Consider the following 20,605-nt stretch of genomic DNA (forward strand, 5'->3'; position numbering starts at 1 on the left):
AAAAAAAAAAAAAAAAAAGAGCCAAAGAACTGTGGGAAATCTTAGAATAGGGGAAAGATCACGGGAGGACCAAGGTGGGGCTTAACCAGATGTGGTCTTTTGAGAAACCCAAGATCAGTCCCAGCCAATGGCAAAGTGCCCTGTTGGGGAGAACAGAAAAGCAAAGCAAAACCAAATGTCTATATAAAATGTTTATTTTTGGAAGACTGTGTGGTCTGGTGTTTGGGAGGGAACTCCAACCCACCAGGCCAACCAAGGAGCTAGAAACAGAGGCAACTGGAGGGGCAAGGCTGGCGCTGCCTGCTCCACCCCTAGACCAGGGCCTGCTCGGCTCTCAAGGTGAGCAACAGCTGGTACTGTTTCTGCCCCTGGCATACCCTGAGAACCCATGTGACTTCTATAGTGCTCAGCCCCTTTGCCCCTCCTGGGCCTGAACCACTGTGTCAGCACACGCTCACTCTCAGTCTCTGAACAGCACTGCAGAGCCCAGCTGCATCTGCCAGGTTCAAGAGGAATTTTTCACATTTGCTCACCTCTGATCTCCATCTTCCTTCTGTCTCCCACTTTCAGGACCCGCATCCCAGCCCTGCCATACTCCCTTCTCAGGGACAGGGTACCCAGGGGGCAGCTGGCCTCAGCTCTAACAAACAGGAAAAAAAACCTGTGAGGCAATGATGCCAGGGCTCCTACCCTCCCAAGCACTGAGCCCAGATTTGGACAAACCAGCTGCCTCTTAATGCAAAAATGAAAAAAACAATTTTAAAAAGGCAAAAGATCAAACAGACCAAAAAGCATAAATAAACAGCAACTGGGCCAGCAAGGAAGAAGGCAGGGTCACCTCAGTGGCTCCCTGTGCCCATCTCAGCCTCTTGCCATAAAACTCAGCCATCAGTGGCCAGGATGACTGCGGTTCCGAAGATGCCCACACTCTCTCCAAGGAGCTTCATCTGGTTCCAGAACTCAACTCGCCGCGTGTTGTGCCAGTAAGCAACATTGCCATCAATGAGCAGCATGACTGGGGGCAGCAGTACAGCCAGGATCTGGGCAGCGAGGGTCACGTAGTAGCCTGACAGGAAGGCCAGGGCCAGGACGCCATACAGCACGAAGAACAGCTGGATCATGAGCTCCCCTCCTGGGAGATGGTTCAGATACGCCAGCCGGTCCTCTTTGCTGTGCTGCAGTGAGTAGGCCTGGAGACATACCATCCTCTGAGACTCTCCAACAGGCTTGGAAGCCTGTCTGGGGAGACCCACCTTGGAGATGGCACCTGCATATAAGCCCCTGCAGAAGGGTTTCTGACTCCCTTCTCAGACAGGGGACCCTCTGAAAGTAGAGCCTTTGTCTCCCCCTCAGACCATGGAGCCCCAGAAGACTAGGGCCTATGTCTCCCCTCACCCTGGGGGCTATGAAGAAAGTATATTTCCACAGTGAGACTGGAGCTCCTGCCTCTGAATATGGGAGCCCACACAGAGTGCTATACTTGAGATATACCTGGTAACTAAGATGAGACCAAGTGGCTTGGGGCCTGTCCATGTCCCCATCCACACTGGCCTCCCCTAGCACCAGGGAGAACCATAAGTGGTTACCCTAGAGCTACCATCAGAGAGAACCATTACGTGGCTAACCTAGAGCTACCCAGTCACAGCTGGGGCCTAACCCCACCAAATCTCCTTTATCCCCTTCTAGTCCTTTGGGGGCTGAAGCCATAAGAGAATCACCCCATCTTGTTCTCCTGGCTCTCAAGGTTGGGATTTAATGAGAAATCTACCTGATGGGAGCACTGTTGGAAGAAGGGCCTCTCAACAGGCACTTGGAGGCCCCTGAGGCCTAGAAGCTGGCCAGGGCAATTCCCAGGAGCCAGGCCACCAAGAACTGCACACAGGCCTCATTCTGTGTCTACCTTCCTGGGGTTCTGCCAGGCCTGGACTCACATTTCACTCCCAGCCAGCATCTCCAACCAGCAGTCCCCCAACATACCACACAGATGAGATAGATGCCCAGGAACACCTGGCCGGTGGACTGCAGGGAGCGGCTCCGAGGTTTCCGGCGGTATAGCTCCCCAGCGCCGCTGGCCAACACAAGAAAGCCGCCGACGATGGCAACTGTGCGAGAGTACATACGGACCTAGGCCGGGGCAAGGGGACCCCAGTCAAGAACACTGCAGCTGCCACATCTCTCCTGGCTTCCCAGAGTGTAAAACTGCCCATCTCTACACATCCCATTCCATCTGATGAATCTTCTTACATTTCCGAGCTTGGTGGGCAGGTGCAACAGAGACAGATCATTCTTTTTCATTTTTTATAGAAGTAGAAACTGAGGCCCAGAGGGTTAAGAAAACTGTCACATCCGGCTGGGCATGGTGGCTCATGCCTATAATCCCAACACTTTGGGAGGCTGAGGTAGATAGATTACCCTGAGGTCAGGAGTTCAAGACCAGCCTGGCCAACATGAGGAAACCCTGTCTCTACTAAAAATACAAAAATTAGCCGGTGTGGTGGCACATGCCTGTAATCCCAGCTACTGGGGAGACTGAGGCAGGAGAATCGGTTGAACTCAGGAGGTGGAGGTTGCAGTAAGCCGAGATCATGCCATTGCACTCCAGCCTGAGGGACAGAGAGAGACTCTGTCTCAAAAAAACAAAACAACAACAAAAGAAAACTGCCAGGTCCTATGGAAAGTAAGTGGCAGAACCCAGACGCGATGTGTTTCTCCCTTCCCCACTCTCAGATCTGTAGACCCTAATCTTGGTGTCCTTTATTCTACACAGTATGGGATCTGTCCCACAAAACAAAACCATTGATCTTGTTGTCCTGTAGCTGTTCACACATCTGCCTCTGCTAAGGGTCTGACTGACAGTCTCTTCCTCGAGGACAGTGCCTTTGTCCAACCTTATCTCCAAGCCTGCAGTGCCTGGCACAGGGTCTGGCTTAAATGCTACACCAAGATTAATTACGTTGTCATAAAATGACTTTATGAAAACTAGGTACTCTCTCCAGGGTCCCTTTTACCCCTTGAGTCTGAAATCATTAAACTAACAGTTCAAAAGTTTCTGGGAACCAGGTGACTGGGGTTCTGGTCCCACCAGTATCCTAACTGTGGTTGGGAAAGTCTGTTTCCCAACTCTGGACCTCAGTTTCCACACTGTGAGGGGGAAGTCTGTGTGGTCTCTAAGATCCATTTCTAGGGGGCCGGGCGCGGTGGCTCAAGCCTGTAATCCCAGCACTTTGGGAGGCCAAGGCGGGTGGATCACGAGGTCAAGAGATCGAGACCATCCTGGTCAACACAGTGAAACCCCGTCTCTACTAAAACTACAAAAAATTAGCTGGGCATAGTGGCGCGTGCCTGTAATCCCAGCTACTCAGGAAGTTGAGGCAGGAGAATTGCCTGAACCCAGGAGGCGGAGGTTGCGGTGAGCCGAGATCGCGCCATTGCACTCCAGCCTGGGTAACAAGAGCGAAACTCTGTCTCAAAAAAAAAAAAAAAAAAAAGATCCATTTCTGCGCTCTGTAATCTCCATAAGCCTTGAGTTTCGAACCTCACAGGCGTCACACTGTGCACCTGGCCAGCACTATTTATCGCCCACCAACAGCCCTGTGCACTACCCTCTGATTCCCCATCACCCAGAGGGAAGCCGAGGAGCTCACCTTCAGCCAGTCCCCGTAGTGGACGTAGCCCCCGATGTAGGCGGCGTAGGTGCTAATGGCCAATTGGAGTGCGGCCCCCAGCGCGAACCAGCGCCGCTTCACGCCAAAGGACATGAAACTAGCGCACAGCACGGCCGCCCCCATGTCGAAATACAGGTAAGGCACTGGGATGTCGGGCTTCCTGCGAGCCAGGAGTAGGGAAGCAACGAGGACAGAATGAAGCGGTGGGGGAAGAACCTTGACACCCCCTGAGTTCCCGCAGGCTCCACTGCTCCCCCAAACCGGAGTCCCCTCTCATGGCCAGGACCGCCCTACCAGATTTGGCCCGACACCCGGACCAGAACCCCTCCCAAAGAAGTCCCAATTCCTCCCAGTCCAAGGGTCCCGACTTCTAGCCCCCAATTTCTTGCCCACATCGCCGCCCCCCGCCGCGTTTAGCGGCTGCGTAGGCCTGCTCACCGGCGTGCCTCAGCCCTCTCAGCGTACAGCATGAGCTGGCTGAAGCAGCCCCAAAAGGGGCAGCGTGTGAGCAGCACCGAACCCAACTGCATGATCAGCTGCAACATCCACCGTCTCGAACATATCTTTGACGCCATCTTGGGAAAGGGCAGTCCTCTGCGGCCTCACCCGTCAGGGAGGCCGGCGCGGGGGGGATATGCAACTTCCGGGTTAAGCGCTTTTCTTCTTTTTCCTCCCAGAAACAATGGCATCGCTCTCTAGTTCCGGACCTAAGGTGTTCTAGTTGCGAAGTCCAGCCTTCTTGTCTGCTCATGGAGACTTCAGGGCCCATCTTTGTCCCTGCAAAACTGAAAACTAGCCTAGAGGAAGGAACCGTGGGCTCAGGATAGCAGAAGTCTTGGACCGTAGTGCAAACTGGTCTTTGAATGCAGCCCGATCAGGGGCCTAATCCTAATTCCAACCCTGTGTGATTTTGGGCACATCACCTAAACTTTGTGAGATTAATCATGAAATGGAGATAATGACACCTGCCTCAAAGTTGTGAACTTTAAATGTGACAGGTTGGTCCTAGTACATAGTAGCTGTTCAATAAATGGTACACATACGCACCAGAGGAAATCCCCGTTTTTAAGTTCAAAGTAAAGGGCCTCTTGGCTCAAAGTCACCTCTTTGGGCTTTGCCTTTTGCATGGCCCCTGAGAGAAAAGGGAGAGCTGAACATCTGAGACATCTCAAGTCAGTCCATTTTCTCCGGCTGCCATGCTCCCACTGTAGCCCAGATTGTCATCTTTTGTCAGTTTAATTGCAGCGGACATCCAGGGGGTCTCCACATTCCCCTCCAGTGTGTTCTCAGCCCCTTCTCCCACCCCCACCCAGTTATATGTTCTCATAACATCAGCCACCTTCCTTTGAATCACTTAGCATTGTGGCAATTATGTATTTGTGACTTTTTTTTAAGACAGGTCTCACTCTGTCACCCAGGCTGGAATACGGTGGTGCGATCTTGGCTCACTACAGCCTCCACCTCCCGGGTTCAAGCAATTCTCCTGCCTCAGCCTCCCAAGTAGCTGGGATTACAGGCACCCACCACCACACCCCGCCAATTTTTATTTTTAGTGGACATGGGGTTTCACCATGTTGGCCAGGCTGATCTGGAACTCCTGACCTCAATTGATCCACCTGCCTCAGCCTCCCAAAGTGCCAGGATTACAGGCATGAGTCACCACACCCAGCCAATGTATCTGTGATTCTTGTATTGACAAACTCCCCCCACTAGATTGTGAGCTCCATGAGGACAAACACGGTGCCTGGGTTTCTGCTTGCTGTTTACAGATGCTCCTGTAATCCCAGCTACTCAGGAAGCTGAGGCAGGAGAATCACTTGAACCCGGGAGACGGAGGTTGTAGTGAGCCGAGATTGTGCCACTGCATTCCAGCCTGGGAGACAGAGTGAGACTCTATCTCAAAAAAAAAAAAAAAAGGTAATTTTGTCTATCTCTGCCCACCAGTGACAACCACACAAAACAAATTTCCTTTACCACGATACAGGCACATAGTACAGAATCAACTTTCCAATTGATTTTCTTTTTCCAGCCTCTTCACCTCTCCGTTTCAAATGGCCATAGTGTACAGCCCTAAAGTGTTGAGGAAGACCAGAACCAGGACTGTGTACAATAGTCCATAAAATAGTCCTAGGAGACTGCCTGGGCTGCCCCTGCAGGCACAATGCCCCACCCTCCCATCATAACCTTAGCAAGCTGTTTCCAACCATTCTCCAGCAGCAGAGGCCAGGGACTTGTGTGAAGAGAAGGAGGAAGATTAGGATTGCAGCAGCTTGCCTTGGTACCCACTGTGCCCCAATTTCTCTGGGCTGAAGTCCCTCTCTATCTTTTCCTGCTCTTTTCTCTTTCCCAGAGTGATACTGAGAAGCGAAAAACTTGGGGCAAAATCCTTGTTTCTAGGGTTGGGACAGATACTGGCATCCTATCAGGTCAGAAGAGGGAGACAGGTGGGTGGCCTGGGCCCTGAGACATGAACACAGCCATTTGTCTCTGTGGCCCCCACCACTCCCAGTTCTTCCCATCCCTGCCTGGTGTTCTGTGCAGAAGACACATGAGGGGAGAAGAAAAGGCACACACACAATACCTTTAAGGGAAAATAAGCTTTATCCCACATAAATGGCAATGCAGATATAATAAGCAAATGATATGATAAGCAAATTAATATAATAAACAAATTACAATGGTAAGGGGAGAAGGAAAAAGATATTTACATTCACCAGACTGTGGAGGATTCACCACCAGACCAGGAAGCAGCAGCCTGGACTCCAGAGTCGGCCACTCGTCTGTGCACAGGCAGGAGAGGGCTCATGAAGCCTCCACGCAGTCTGGGACCCCAGCTCTTTTTGTAACGAGTTGTTTAGCATGAAGCCCAGTCACGAGGGCCCCTGATGACCAAAAATGTCAACTTGTTTCTGTGACTGCCTATTGTTTTTCAATAACTAATATATAGGAATAGATTGAAATAGAGATTTCTCTAAAACAGCACTGATGAACGCCTCAAGGGGCTCACACAGCCCGTTCCAGGACTTGGTGACCATTGTTTGTGTCCACATTCAACTGAGTTCAAATTTCATATTTAATTTTTCCTCCATACCTGGGAGGACTGAGCTCCAACTGAGCTCCACAAACTTCTGAGGAACTTCCCTTTTCCTCTCTCACACCTGCCTCTGCTCTCCCTCCTCTAGCTGCCTTGACCTTGCTCTGCAGCACCCCTCACCTCTCCAGAGAGCTCCCCAGCTCCCCAGCTGCTTCTGGGCCCTGCCTGTGCTTGTGCTCTGCTATCAGCACAGCCACAGCCACGGTGAGCAGCACGCTGCCTGTGATGCCCAGCACAGTGGCAGTCTCCGCCAGGCAAAGCTGGGCCTCCACACTGCTCAGCACCGCCCCAGACAGACTTGGGCCCAGTGCAAGTCAGGTTGCCCAGGTCTGCCACACGCAGGTGCTGCAAGTGACCCAGCTTTCCGAAGGCTCGATGCAGGTCACAGTCACATGTCCAGGGGTTGCTGGCCAACAGCAGCCACGTATCTGCTGTCCAGATGCCTGCCACTGCCTTGAACTCCAGGTGCTGCAGTCGGTTGCCCACAAGAGAGAGAAGGCCCAGTGCCCCTAAGGTTGCAAACGCCTCGGCCTTCAGCTCACTGATGTCATTCCCAGCCAGAGAGAGGACTTCCAAGCCTGGCATAGTGGCCAGTGCAGCCCCCTCCACCTGCTTCAGCTGGTTCCCAGCCAGCGAGAGCCAGCGTAGGCGGAAGAGGTCCCCAGAGACCCCTGTGGCCAGTTCAGCCAGCTGGTTGTGGCTCAGGTCAAGCTGCTCCAGGCTCCCCAGGCACCGCAGGCTGCTGGGGTCCAGGGAAGTGATCAGGTTGTGAGAGAGGTCCAAGCGGAGCAGAGAGCCCAGGGTAGCTGAGAAGTCTGGGGGTAGACAGACCAGCTGGTTGTGGCTGAGGTCCAGCTGCTCCAGGAACCTCAGGCCCCCTAGGGCCCCACCAGATCGCGCAGGATATTGTGAGAAAGCAGCAACACCCGCAGTCCCCAGAGGCCCTGGAAGGCGCCAAATGGCAGATGGCTGAGATTATTGTGGCTCAGCTCCAGGAGCCAGACTCCATCAGGCAGCCTGGAAGGGAGACGGAGCAGGTGGAGGCTTCCACAGTCCACCACGCTGCCTGATGTCGGGCAGGTGCATGGTATTGGGCACGCTGCCACCAGACTCCTGAGAAAGACCGATGCCACCACTATGACTATAGCCATTGTGAGGGAGGAGTGGCCACACCCACCCTGTCCTCGCTCCATGAAGGGCTGGGGTGAGGATGGCATCAGGCACTCATGGCTGCTGAGACCTTCGGGCCTCACTCCTCCTCCTGGGACCCTGGCAAGCACAGTGATGCTAGGGAAGAAAGTAGACACCATTCAGGGGTCTCACCATGTGCTGGGTGCCCAAACATTCTCTCAAAGACACCCTGCCTGCATCCCCCATGATTTTAAGTGTTACCTAAGCTTCTGGCAAGAGCCCTCTCTAACCTGAGACCCCAGCATTCGGCTCCCCCTCCCCTAACCACCTCTTGTTCCGTTCTTCCTGCTGGGATGAAGAACTATCAGGGAAGATGGCCTGTAATCCTCTGCATCTCCTTACTCCCACCCACACAGCAGCTCGCTGATTTCACCCCCACTTTCTGGTCTCTCCCTCTTACTTTCCCAAAGCAAGAGGAGCAGGATCACCAATGGCACACGGTAGCTGCAGCAAAGCAACACCAACAGCCAGAGTCACGCGCAGGAGACTGCGCCTCTTCATAGTTACCAGTGCTCTGCATATGCAGAGACGCTTATCTCGTAACTACAGCAATGATCCCTGAGACTACAGGCTTCTCACTGACTTTCTAGAGGGTCCCAGGAGAAACTCTGCCTTCTGCTGCCCCCAAACATGCACACAACTGCTTTCATGCGGCCAACATTTGTGGAGCTCCCGTTCTGCCAGAGGTCAGAGCAGCAACTGATCCTGGCCCAGTCTGGCCACTGAAGATAGGGCCTCAGGCTGTGAAAGTCCAATGCACTCACCTGTGTTCCTGGCAACACTTGCGCCCGAGTGTACCTGAGTGCAGTCCCAGCCCAGGAATGGCAGTGGAAAGAATCCAGCCTCTAGTTCCAGCCTGCCTGGCCTCCTGCCAGAGCTCCACCCTCAAGAGCAGCAAGACTAGCTCTCAGGGAAGCCACAGCCCCAAGGGTGAGCAAGTGCGACAGGCTTAGGAAATCCTCAGCCTTATGGTCTTGCATCCAGGGGAGCTGGGCCGGCCCCCAACCTCTTTCCTCACTTCCTTCTGGAAACCCACAACCTGCTCTCTACTGTCAGAATGGCAGCTTGAGGCCCCTTGGGGCCCTCCCTCAGTTTGGGAAGGAGTCTTCTTCCTTCTATACTGCCTGCCTAAGAAATCTGCCATCATCTATAATTCACCCAGGTGTCGTATGGGCACAAAGGAAGGGAATGCTTTTTCTTCTCACTAGGACAAAGGTCAAAACACTTCATGCTGGCATTTGAGGGAAGCTCAGCTTCTCCTCGAACACAGTGTTTGTGCCTAGTACCTCTGCCTTGCCCTAGGAGCCAAAACCTCCGGTCCAGGATTCTCAGTGTGCTCAATAGCCCTTCCCAGTGAATGCTTAAGAGAATAGTAACAGCCACATGGAAGGGCCAGGCATCTCATTAAAAGCTTCATTTAATCCTCAACTGAGGAAAGGAACTCTTTTTTTTGAGATAGGCTCTCACTCTGTCACCTATGCTGAAATGCAGTGGTGCGGTCACAGGCCACCGCAGCCTCAACTTCCCAGGCTCAGGTGATCTTCCCACTTCAGCCTCCTGAATAGCTGGGACTACAAGTATGTGCCACCAAGCCCAGCTAGTTTTTGTGTTTTTTAGAGACAGGGTTTCACTGTGTTGCCCTGGCTGGTCTCGAACTCCTGGACTCGTGCGATCCTCCCACCTCAGCCGCCCAAAGCGCTGGGATTTACAGGCATGAACCACTGCACCCAGCCAAGGACTGTGATTTTACACATGAGGAAACCAATGCTTGACAAAGTTAGTTAAGTTTCCAAGTCATACTGCTAGTTAGGGGCAGAGGAAAAATCTGACAGAACTCAGGCCTGACAGAATCCAGTCATGCTTGGCCAACTGTGGTGGCTCACACCTATAATCCCAGCACTCTGGGAGGCCAAGGTGGACAGATCACCTGAGGTCAGGAGTTCAAGACCAGCCTGGCCAAAGTGGTGAAACACTCTCTAAAAATACAAAAAAATAGCTGGGCATTGTGGTGCATGCCTGTAGTCCCAGCTACTTGGGAGGCTGAGGAGAATTGTTTGAACCCGGGAAGTGGAGGTTGCACTGAGCTGAGATTGTGTCACTACACTCCAGCCTGGGTGACAGAGCAAGATTCTGTCTCAAAACAGATAATAATAAATTTTTTGTAGAAACGAGGTCTCACTATGTTGCCCAGGCTGGTCTTGAACTTCTGAGCAACATGGTGAAACCCGCCCTCCACAAAAAATACCAAAAATTAGCTGGGCGTGGTGGCACATCCCTGTAGTCCCAGCTACTAGGGAAGCTGAGGTGGAAGGACTGCTTGAGCCCAGGAGGTTGAGGCTGTGGTAAGCTGTGATCACACCACAGCACTCCGGCCTGGGTGACAAAGGGAGACCTTGTCTTAAAAAAAAAAAAAAAAAAAAAAAAAAAAAAGGCAAGGTCTACTAGACAAGAGCAAAGGGATGAATAACATAGATTGTCCCCAGAAGGGAAAGAGTAGCGTAACTATCACCAACCTAGGGTGGGAGTCTCAGCCTCTGGTTAATCTCAAGCCCCTCAGAATTAGTTCAAGCGATCTGGTTCAAGCAAATTATACTGGAAAAAATTTGAGGAATCACTGTCAATAATCTTTAAGAAAACATTACCAACAGAAGGTTGCTAGAGCCTCAAGCTCAGCAAAATTTCCAATTTTCAATCACATAAATACGACAGTTCACAAAACTCAAAATGGGCTTATTAAACATGTCATGTCTGAGCAATTTCCTAAAACATGGGGACCACTAGGTGCCCACATGAGTTGACTAAAAATAAGTTTTACTAAAACAACTTTATTTTTTTTTGTTTTTTGAGACGGAGTTTCGCTCTTGTTGCCTAGGCTGGAGTGCAATGACGCGATCTTCGCTCACTGCAGCCTCTGCTCCCCAGGTTCAAGTGATTCTCCTGCCTCAGCCTCCCAAGTAGCTGGGGTTACAGGTATGTACCACCATGCCCAGGTAATCAGACAACTTTATTTCTCTTTTTGATAGGGCTACCAGATGTCGATCATACACATCAGATGTTATTAAAATCTCTCAGGGTATCTCTTTGGATAAGATGAAAACACAGAAGACAGTTTATCAGAATTAAAAGTAACACGACATTCGGGCGGATAACTAGTATACTGGGTTATGGAATCAAGATTTTTTAAAGCTCTTAATAGGCTAAAATTGTTGGCTAAAAATAGTTAATAGCAGGCCAGGTACAGTGGCTCACACCTGTAATCCTAGCACTTTGGGAGGCCAAGGAGGGCAGATCACCTGAAGTCAGGGGTTCAAGACCAGCTTGGAAAACATGGCAAAACCCCATCTCTACTAAAAAATACAAAAATTAGCCAGGCATGGTGGCGCATGCCTGTAATCTCAGCTACCCGGGAGGCTGAGGCAGGAGAATCACTTGAACTCAGGAGGTGGCAGTGAACCAAGAAATTGCACCACTGCGCTCCAGCCTGGGCGACACAGTGAGACTCCATCTCAAAAAAAAAAAAAAAAAAAAAAAAAAAAAAAAAAAAAAAAAAAAAAAAAAAAAATTAATAGCAATAAATGTCAAATTCCGTATTTAGGAATTTAAAATCTACTTACATGAGCTGGAGAAGACTTGGCATAATAGCTACTTCTGTGAAGAAGTCTAGGCAGATTTTGCTGATCACATCAGCAAATGTATCTGCCAGAAGAAGCGAGTTGCTGTAGTGTCCGGCATCGCAGTAAATTAAATGGCTGCAGGGAAGGTCCCAGTGTGCTACCAGACCATGTCCAGTGCTGAGGCCACACTTAAGAACTAGGAAAGCATCCTTCAAAAGCCATCTGAATGGAGAAGATACCTCTCAGTCACATCTGCCGATTTAGGGGCTGCCAGCAAAAACAAACAAACAAAGCCTGAAAGAGCAGGGACTACCGTGTAGGACACCTGAACGTTATTAGCCTTGGCTCTAACGGTGAGCCGCCACTGGACAGGGCACAGACAGCTGCCACATGTTGCCTCCTTAAGTAACAAGCGCCCCATCAATCAAAGCTCAAATAGAGGCAATCTGCTGAGGACACTCTAGAGGGGATCTGTAAAGTGGGAAGCTTGACTATACGGGATGAACTCTTAAGATCCCTGGCATTATCAAGTGCTAGGAAATCTGTTCTAAGTTTCCGATACCAGCCCCAGCACAGGAAGCATCCTGTTTGCACTGTCGACACACTGACTGCTGAGTTACATGGCTACAGGTACTGCCTGGAGCCAGTACGTAAGGGCAACAGCAGGACACTTTTAGAAAAGGCTCATTTGAACAAAACTGAAGTGTATGTGATGACAGCACACATTTGCAGGAGTGAGGGGTCTCACTCTGTCACCCAGGCTGGAGTGCAGTGGCGCGATCTCGGCTCACTGCAACCTCTGCCTCCCGTGTTCAAGCAATCCTCCTGCCTCAGCCTCCTGAGTAGCTGGGGCTACAGGCACCCACCACCACCCCCTGCTAATTTTTGTGTTATAATATATATACATATTTTGAGACAGAGTCTCACTCTGTCGCCCAGGCTGGAATACAGTGGCAAGATCTCAGCTCACTGCAACCTCCGCTTTCCAGGTTCAAGCAATTCTCCTGCCTCAGCTTCCAGAGTAGCTGGGACCACAGGCACACACCACCACACCTGGCTAACTTTTTGTATTTTTAGTAGAGACAGGGTTTCACCGTATTAGCCAGGATGGTCTTGATCTCCTGACCTTGTGATCTACCTGCCTTGGCCTCCCAAAGTGCTTGGATTACAGGCGTGAGCCACTGTGCCCAGCCAAATCATTATTATACTCATTCCCTTTCATAAATATCCTCAGCTCAACTCCCCTCTCCCTCCACAGTACAGACCTGACACATCTCTCACCCTGGCTGTACCCACTATTCACCTCCTCCGTGTCTGCACTAAGGTCACTCGACATGATTGGCAGAGGCACACAATGGGTACCTGGTTACCCCCAAAATTCATGAGCATGCATCTCTAAAGGGCACTCAACAGTCTCACCCTATTCCCCTTTCAGGTTAACTGGGCCACCAGAAAGGAAGGCACTTACCCTCACCTCCCTGACAAATCTACAGACTCACCTCCAACTGCTGTGTCACGGAAGAAGAAGGGCCCCTCCTATCTGAAGCAAATCTACCCACTGTGGTCAGGGATCCCAAACTCTTGTCTTCTCAGAGTTCACAGATGACAGTCACTGAATGTCTAGCTCCATCCCACGCTTCTCTAAGCCCAGGCTTGTTATCCAGCTGCCCATTTGCCATCTGCTCTTCAGAGTTTCCTGGGCAACAAAAAATGGCAACACAAAAATTCCAGATTCTTCCACAAACTTCTTCCTCCCCTACTGTTTGCCATCTACCTAGAAGGCATCCTTGGTTCCTCTCCACCCCTCACATCCTTCCCCTCACATTCAGTGCATCAAGGCCTGGCAGCTCTCAAACTAATTCTCTGCCACCACTGTCTCCCGCCTAGACTGCTGCACCGACCCCTAACCCAGCAGCCTCCTTGCTTCTGCTGCTGCCGTCTGATACCAAACCAAGCCCCATGACTGCCCATGGTGCCAAAGAACCCAGTCTCTAGGATAACTGTAAGGTCCTGTACTGCCTGGCCCCACCCACTTCTCTACAGTCCTGCTCAGCAGGCTCCAGCCACCTCTCTTCTATCACTTCCTGAACATCCCAAGCTCTTGTCAACCTGACTTTACACTTGCTGTTCCATCTGAACATTCTTGGCTGGCTCCTTGTTCTTCAGATTTCAGCTGAAACCATATCTCAGTGGCCATCTATAAATATTCTCTCTAGAGAGATAGAGAGAGATCTTTCTCTTCCAGTAAGGAAGCATAAGCAAGCATAAGCTTCCCTCCAGTAAGCATAAGCAACAACTTTTTTTTTTCTTTTTTTGAGACTGAGTTTCGCTCCTATTGCCCAGGCTGGAGTACAATGGCGCGATGTCAACTCACCGCAACCTCCACCTCCTGGGTTCAAGCAATTCTCCTGCCTCAGCCTCCTGAGTACTGGGATTACAGGCATGCGCCACCACACCCAGCTTATTTTGTATTTTTAGTACAGAAGGGGTTTCTCCATGTTGGTCAGGCTGGTCTTGAACTCCTGACCTCAGGTGATCCACCCACCCTGGCCTCCCAAAGTGTTGGGATTATAGGTGTGAGCCACCATGCCCGGGCAGCAACACCTTTAAGCTAGGAGACAGACCATAATAAAAGGGGCCACATTACAAAAAGAAGCCACCACTTGCTGGTCCCTTCATGGAGGACCTGTAAGAATTTCTTGTCTAATACTGCAGGAGTCCACACCAGAAGACCAAAGAAAAAGGAGAGGCGAGTTGGTAAGTCATTGAAAATATGCCTTATCCTCACCTTACCCCGCCAATTAAGAAACTTAGTTCCAATTTAGACTTTTCAACAAAATTGGAAATTATAGGAAAATGGGAGACAGGCCAGATGGGAAGGGTGACTGCAATCTGACCAGACTTGGTGCCAGCTGCCAGAGTCTGCTCTAGAGAAACCCGAGGTAGATTCCTGCTGCTTCCCAGTCTAGAACCAGGAACATCCCTCTTTCTTCTCCTGTACCCCTGTATCCTTTACTGGTCCTTTGTCCTCTTTCCAAACTTGAACTCCCAAGTTTTCCTCAAAACCTACTCCTGGATCACTTTTCTTTTTTGTTGTTGTTGAGATGGAGTGTCGTCCTATCCCCCCAGGCTGGAGTGCAATGGCCCTATCTGGGCCCACTGCAGCCTCCACCTCCCGGGTTCAAGTGATTCTCCTGCCTCAGATTCCTGAGTAGCTGGGATTACAGGCACATGCCACCATGCCTAGCTAATATTTGTATTTTTAGTAGAGATGGGGTTTCACCATGTTGGCCAGGCTGGTCCCAAACTCCTGACTTCATGAACTGCCCACCTTGGGCTCCCAAAGTGCTAGGATTACAGGTGTGAGACACCATGCTTGGCTGTGTCAGGTTTTGATAACATAAAAGAACAAATTCGTTTTGAAACTATTACGGCAGCACAGAGTATCACCTGTGGATGGCAGCCCAGATGCATCTTTTTTAGGTACTTCATACTGTTATCTGATAATGTTAAACTCCTAAAATTTAGGCAACACATGCAGATGATTCCAAGTTTCTTAAAGGGGAATTCTCTGGCACTGATGGCCTCCAGCAGTGATAGGAAAGCAAACCTACCATGTAAATCTAACATCCTCCAACCAGACAACCAGCTCCCTCCCACGCTCCCACTGTCCTCACCACTCACCCTGTACATTTCAGCTTCCAGCGCTATACATTCTCAGCACAGTACCCGCCGGGCTGTAGCCACCATGCCAAGCAGGACAGCAAACTCGATCTGTGTGTGACTGAAATGCCTCTATTTCCTTTACCAGTATGTCTCACAGGAGAACAGATTTTAAGACACATATTCTTAGCTTCAAATATGTCAAGGAGCCTTTACTCTCCTCAATCAGTGGCTCATAAGCCAGAGCCACTCATATTGAAGTGCTTGAGCAATTTTCAGATTTTCAAAACACCAAACAGAAATCAGCAATGAGCTGCTCAGACTTCAATGGCACAATTCAATATCAACTCACTGTGGTAAGGTTGTTTAAACCACAGTAATTGGATGGTCTAAATAGCAGCAACTCCAGGCCAGGCGCAGTGGCTCACGCCTATAATCCCAACATTTTGGGAGGCCGAGGCGGGCGGATCACGAGGTCAGGAGATCGAGACCATCCTAGCCAGCCAACATGGTGAAGCCCCGCCTCTTAACAACAACAACAAAAAGGCAGTAACTCCAAAGGCGTGTGCATGGTGGTGGTGAGATAATCAGGTGCTGGTGTAGAGGTGTATGTGTGTCTATTTGGGGAGGAAGGAGAACACCCCAAAATAAAGCCAAGGAGACATTGCATCACAGATGTAAGCTCTCTGCACCACGCTCCTCCACAGTTCAATGTCCTTTCAATCTAAGTGGCAATTTCTGTCATTTTCACTAGTCTCCTGTGTGCCAGCCTAATTCTGACAAACAAAAGTGAGCGGTATACATGCCATCAGTTTGGGAAGTCCCACTGCATTAGAGCCCACGAGTGGATAAAGCCTAGGGCCTTGTTCCAGCTCTGCTACCACAGGCAGGTGGGACACTCCACACAAGTCACTTGGCCTCAGTGGAACTCATTCTCTTTCTGAAAAATAAGTAGTTTTATTTCTTTCTTTGAGTCTTGCTCTTTTGCCAGGCTGGAGTGCAGTGGCACGATCTCAGCTCACTGCAACCTCTGCCTCCCGAGTTCCAGCGATTCTCCTGCCTCAGTCTCCTGAGTAGCTCAGACTACAGGTGCATGCCACCACGCCCAGCTAATTTTTCCATTTTTTTAGTAGAGATGGGGTTTCACCATATTGGCCAGGCTGATCTTGAACTCCTGACCTCATGATCCACCTGCCTTGGCCTCCCAAAAGTGCTAGGATTACAGGTGTGAGCCACAGCACCCGGCCTAAAATCAGTAGTATTCAAAAGCATTCCTTGGGCACTCCAAGGAAGGGTAAGGGATGAGATCTATGAGACAGAGGGCAGAGCTCTGAGAACCCTACCACAGATCTGCCCAGTTGTTTTACATATTAATCTCCCTTAAAATGCCATCTAAAGAAAGCCTTTTTTTTTTTTTTAAAGAGACAGCATCTTGCTGTCACCAGGGTGGAGTGCAGTGGTTCAATCACAGCTCAATGCAGCCTCAACCTCCCTGGCCCAATTGATACTCCTACCTCAGTATCCCAAGTAACTGGGACTATAGGCTTGTACCATCGCACCTGGCTAATTTATTTTTCATTTTTTGTAGACCCATGGGCCTCACACTATTGCCCAGAATGGTCTTGAACTCCCGCCAGTGCCTTGCAAAGTGCTGGGACTACGCGTGTGAGTCACTGCACCTGGCCTAAACTAAGGCTTCTAAAACAAACACTGAACTTCTGGAAATCATCTACTCCAACCTCACCTCCAGATTTAACCATCCAAGGATCAAGGTAACATTTATACTAACATTTACAGAGCACTTTCTAAGTATTAGGCTTTTTTTTTTTTTTTTTTTTTTNTTTTGAGACGGAGTTTCGCTCTTGTTACCCAGGCTGGAGTGCAATGGCACGATCTCGGCTCACCGCAGCCTCCGCCTCCTGGGTTCAGGCAATTCTCCTGCCTCAGCCTCTTGAGTAGCTGGGATTACAGGCACGCACCACCATGCCCAGCTAATTTTTTGTATTTTTAGTAGAGACGGGGTTTCACCATGTTGACAAGGATGTTCTTGATCTCCTGACCTTGTGATCCACCCGCCTCGGCCTCCCAAAGTGCTGGGATTACAGGCTTGAGCCACCGCACCCGGCGGCTTTTTTGTTTTTTTGAGACAGAGTCTTGCTCTCTCACCCAGGCTGGAGTACAGTGGCACAATCTTGGCTCACTGCAACCTCCGCCTCTTGGGTTTAAGCAATTCTCTGCCTCAGCCTCCCAGGTAGCTGAGATTACAGGCACCCGTCACCATGCCTAGCTAATTTTTTTTTATTTCTAGTAGAGACAAGTTTTCACCATCTTGGCCAGGTTGGTCTTGAACTCCTGACCTTGTGATCCACTCGCCTTGGTCTCCCAAAGTCCTGGGATTACAGGTATGAGCCACCACACCCAGCCTAGTATTAGGCTTTTAAAATATCTTATTAACCCAAATATCTTATTAACCCTTCATATCAATCCTAGGAGAGGGATATTATTTCCACACTTAGAGTTGGGAAATTTAAGGCTCAGAAAGGTGAAGTGACTTACCCAGTAACAACATGAGGAATTAAGGTATCAAAGTCTTTAGTCATTTCTTCTATACCTCACTGCCTGCCTTTCCAACCATACTAATTCCACCTCTTGACCTGCTTGAAGTTCCCCCACATCATTTTAGCAACTACAACTAAGGAGTCAAAAGTGCTTCCTGCCAAACGCAGTTGGTACTCACTTCCCACCTATTTACAGAATTGTGACTAATGAGGAGGGACAGGAAGACGTGGGACACATGACGAAGAGCTTCCTCCCAGGTTTGCTGTTCCCCGCTAATTAATCACCTCCAAGTTTTCATCGCACCTCTTTAATCTTGCAAGGTCTCTTCTCTTCTCCCTCTCACATCTTCTCTAAGTTTACATTCCCATGCAGGCTAAATCAAAGACTCAGTTTTTTAAATCAAGTTCTGACCAATGGCAGGTGGATCTGAAGGTTTACTTCTCAGCTCTCCGACCATCTGTGCTTCCAAATAGTCCTATAACAAATGCTTCTATGTATGTGACTAAGCCTTTTCCCCATACTCCACCTACACACCACTCCAAACCCTGGACCCCCATCTTAAATTACACCCTACATTGTACTTCTGCATGAGTCCTTGGAGGGTGAAAAGAGAGGGTAAATAGTAGGAAGAAACTCTAAAGGAAAAGGTCAAACCAGACAGACATACCCTCTTCAGGTACCTTGGATCCTCTCCCCAGGGTTTCTAAAGGATGCACAAACCTGAGACAAGTGATGGTTAAAAAAATTTGGGTTTTATTGTTTTTGCTAAATAATACTAAAAAAAAAAAAAAAAAAAAAAAAAAAAAAAAATTCATTTTTAAGGCAGGGCTTGAATTATTTAATTTTGATCCATTTATTTAATTAAAAAAAAAAGGAAGGGGAAAGAGATCATGGCCAAAAAAATAGTAGTTAACCCCCACCCCACCCCCAAAGCTCTAGCCAGTCATGTGAGCATCACCCACATCCACTCAGTGCCTGATATCCAGATGGTGGCATACTCTGCCCCATGAGACTGCCTGAAGGCACAGGGCAATGGATGCCAATTTTAGCTCTCAGCAGGTTAGTCAACCAGACAAACTAATGGGCTGAAGTCCAGAAATTCTTTCCAGGTTTTCTGCTCATTGGCTGAGCACATACAAACTGTCATAAGCTTGTAAAATTTAAGGGGAGTTGGGGTGGGGCATAAGAGCAAGAGGACAGCAGGAGAAGAGAAACTACAGGTCACCCAAGCTTTTTCTTGGGCTAGTGGCTCTGGATACAGATTTAAAGAGAGGTCAGAGTAGATGCACTCCAGGTTTCTTATCAAAGAAAACTATCCCTCAAATAAGAGGAGCTGAGATGTGCCATGCAAAGAGTTCTTCCTGCAGAGGCACAGGAGAAAGGGCAGCTGACTCTCTCATGTGGAGAGAGTGGCGAGGAAGTTCTAGTACCATGAAGTAAGACAGGCAGAGGGAGAATCCTGAGGTTTGGGCCAAACGTGAGACTGGTACACACAGTTAGACTAAAAAGCCATCAGGAACCCTCAAAGCCAAATTCTACTGCACACACTGGCTCTACAAAGTTCACAGCAAGAATCTCTTGCACCAAGTCAAGTTAGTGGCCTGGCTATGGATGGTGGGGAGGGCAATACATTTTTATTTTCAGAGGGATGAGGTGGGAAGAATAGCCATGATCTAGTAAAAAGAGACCTGCAAGAAGCAGAAAATATTTAGAGAACATTTTAATATATATTTTCATATATATATTTAAAGTTAAGAAAAATAAAACTAATTCAAGCCATGCCCTGTGCAAAAAAAAAAAAAAAAAAAAAAAAAAAAAAAAAAAAAAAAAAAAAAAAAAAAAAAAGAAAGAAAAAAAAAAAAAAGAAAACAAAAAAAAATTTAAAGTGAGACACTTTTGCTGCTCTGGTCTCAACTTAAGAATCACAGTCAGCTTGTTATTTTTATTTTGGAAGATGTAAAAGTTTCTTTCAATCATTCGGAAGGCAAGAGTAGCCACTTATAAAAACAGAATGGCAGGAACAGACTAGGAAAGGAAAGTCAGAAGGGCAGAGTGGGAAAGGAATTTTCAAAAATAAAATTAACAAGGTGACTGTTCCAGAAGGGGGCTGTGAAAAGGACATGGTGGACCGAAGTCTGTTAGTCAAGTAATGATTCAACTTTTAAATTATTCTCTTGTTCTTTTTTGTTGGGTGTTTTGTTTGTTCAAGTCTAAGATTTGGAAATGCTGACCCTTTGTTAACAAGAGCCAACAGGACATATAGGATCCCTTCCCTCCCCCGGCCTGCCTCCGCTGAAGCCACCACCAGCGCCTCCTTGGCTGGATGCTGGAAGAGTCCTCCATGTATACGGACTCAGGATGACAGGGCAGCCTCCTTCTGTGGTTGCTGGGCTTGTGAACGTTGCAGTATCTTTTGGCTTTCCACGTCTCTAAAATGTTTTTCAACCTGAAAAAGACCAAGCAACCAAGGTCAGTAAAGGAGATGGACAAGAAAGGTCCAAACAGAAAGGTCCCAAACAATCCAGCCGAGGTTTCAACAGCCCCGTCCGCCCTGGCTGTCCAGCCTATGCACTAGCCAGGCACCTCTGTCCTTGCTGTCTACTGGCCTTTCCAACCACAAGGTAGGCCAGGGTCTCCTGCTTCAGCCACATTTTTTACAGTTTCCACTAAGAGTGGCTAGAAGAGGGTGAATATACAAACTAAATGATAAAGGCAATGATAAAATGAGAGGAGATTATCATGACCTAAACTCCTCCTCTTTTCTACACAGTACAGAATGAAAAGCTGGTGGGGAAATTACAGTCTTTTTTTTTTTTTTT

The 20,605-nt window shown here is 49.0% G+C and overlaps 2 protein-coding genes and 1 pseudogene across 3 annotated transcripts in view; all 3 read right to left on the reverse strand.

The window, feature by feature from the left end:
* Window positions 1-176: 176 nt before the first annotated feature.
* Window positions 177-4,437, reverse strand: TMEM101 (transmembrane protein 101). 2 transcript variants are annotated; one of them, XM_037734085.1, is made up of 4 exons: window positions 4,225-4,437; window positions 3,645-3,825; window positions 1,978-2,124; window positions 177-1,190 (listed from the first exon to the last, which is right to left on the reverse strand). In XM_037734085.1, coding segments are annotated over exons 1-4 (639 nt in total). In that variant the 5' UTR covers window positions 4,227-4,437; the 3' UTR covers window positions 177-881. The 2 variants fall into 2 exon arrangements, with proteins under 2 accessions (XP_037590013.1, XP_017371659.1); XM_017516170.2 differs by having other exon boundaries at window positions 4,104-4,437.
* Window positions 4,438-8,327: 3,890 nt separating this feature from the next.
* Window positions 8,328-8,524, reverse strand: LOC119469114 (annotated as a pseudogene).
* Window positions 8,525-19,636: 11,112 nt separating this feature from the next.
* The window catches only part of LSM12 (LSM12 homolog), a 30,339-nt gene continuing 29,370 nt past the window's right edge, over window positions 19,637-20,605 (reverse strand). The window contains exon 5 of the mRNA XM_017516113.2: window positions 19,637-20,232. Coding sequence (XP_017371602.1) covers window positions 20,140-20,232 — 93 coding nt within the window. The 3' untranslated portion in view covers window positions 19,637-20,139. The remainder of the gene's footprint in view (window positions 20,233-20,605) is intronic.

Source organism: Cebus imitator, unplaced genomic scaffold (assembly GCF_001604975.1).
Source record: "Cebus imitator isolate Cc_AM_T3 unplaced genomic scaffold, Cebus_imitator-1.0 Scaffold573, whole genome shotgun sequence".
Lineage (NCBI taxonomy): Eukaryota > Metazoa > Chordata > Mammalia > Primates > Cebidae > Cebus > Cebus imitator.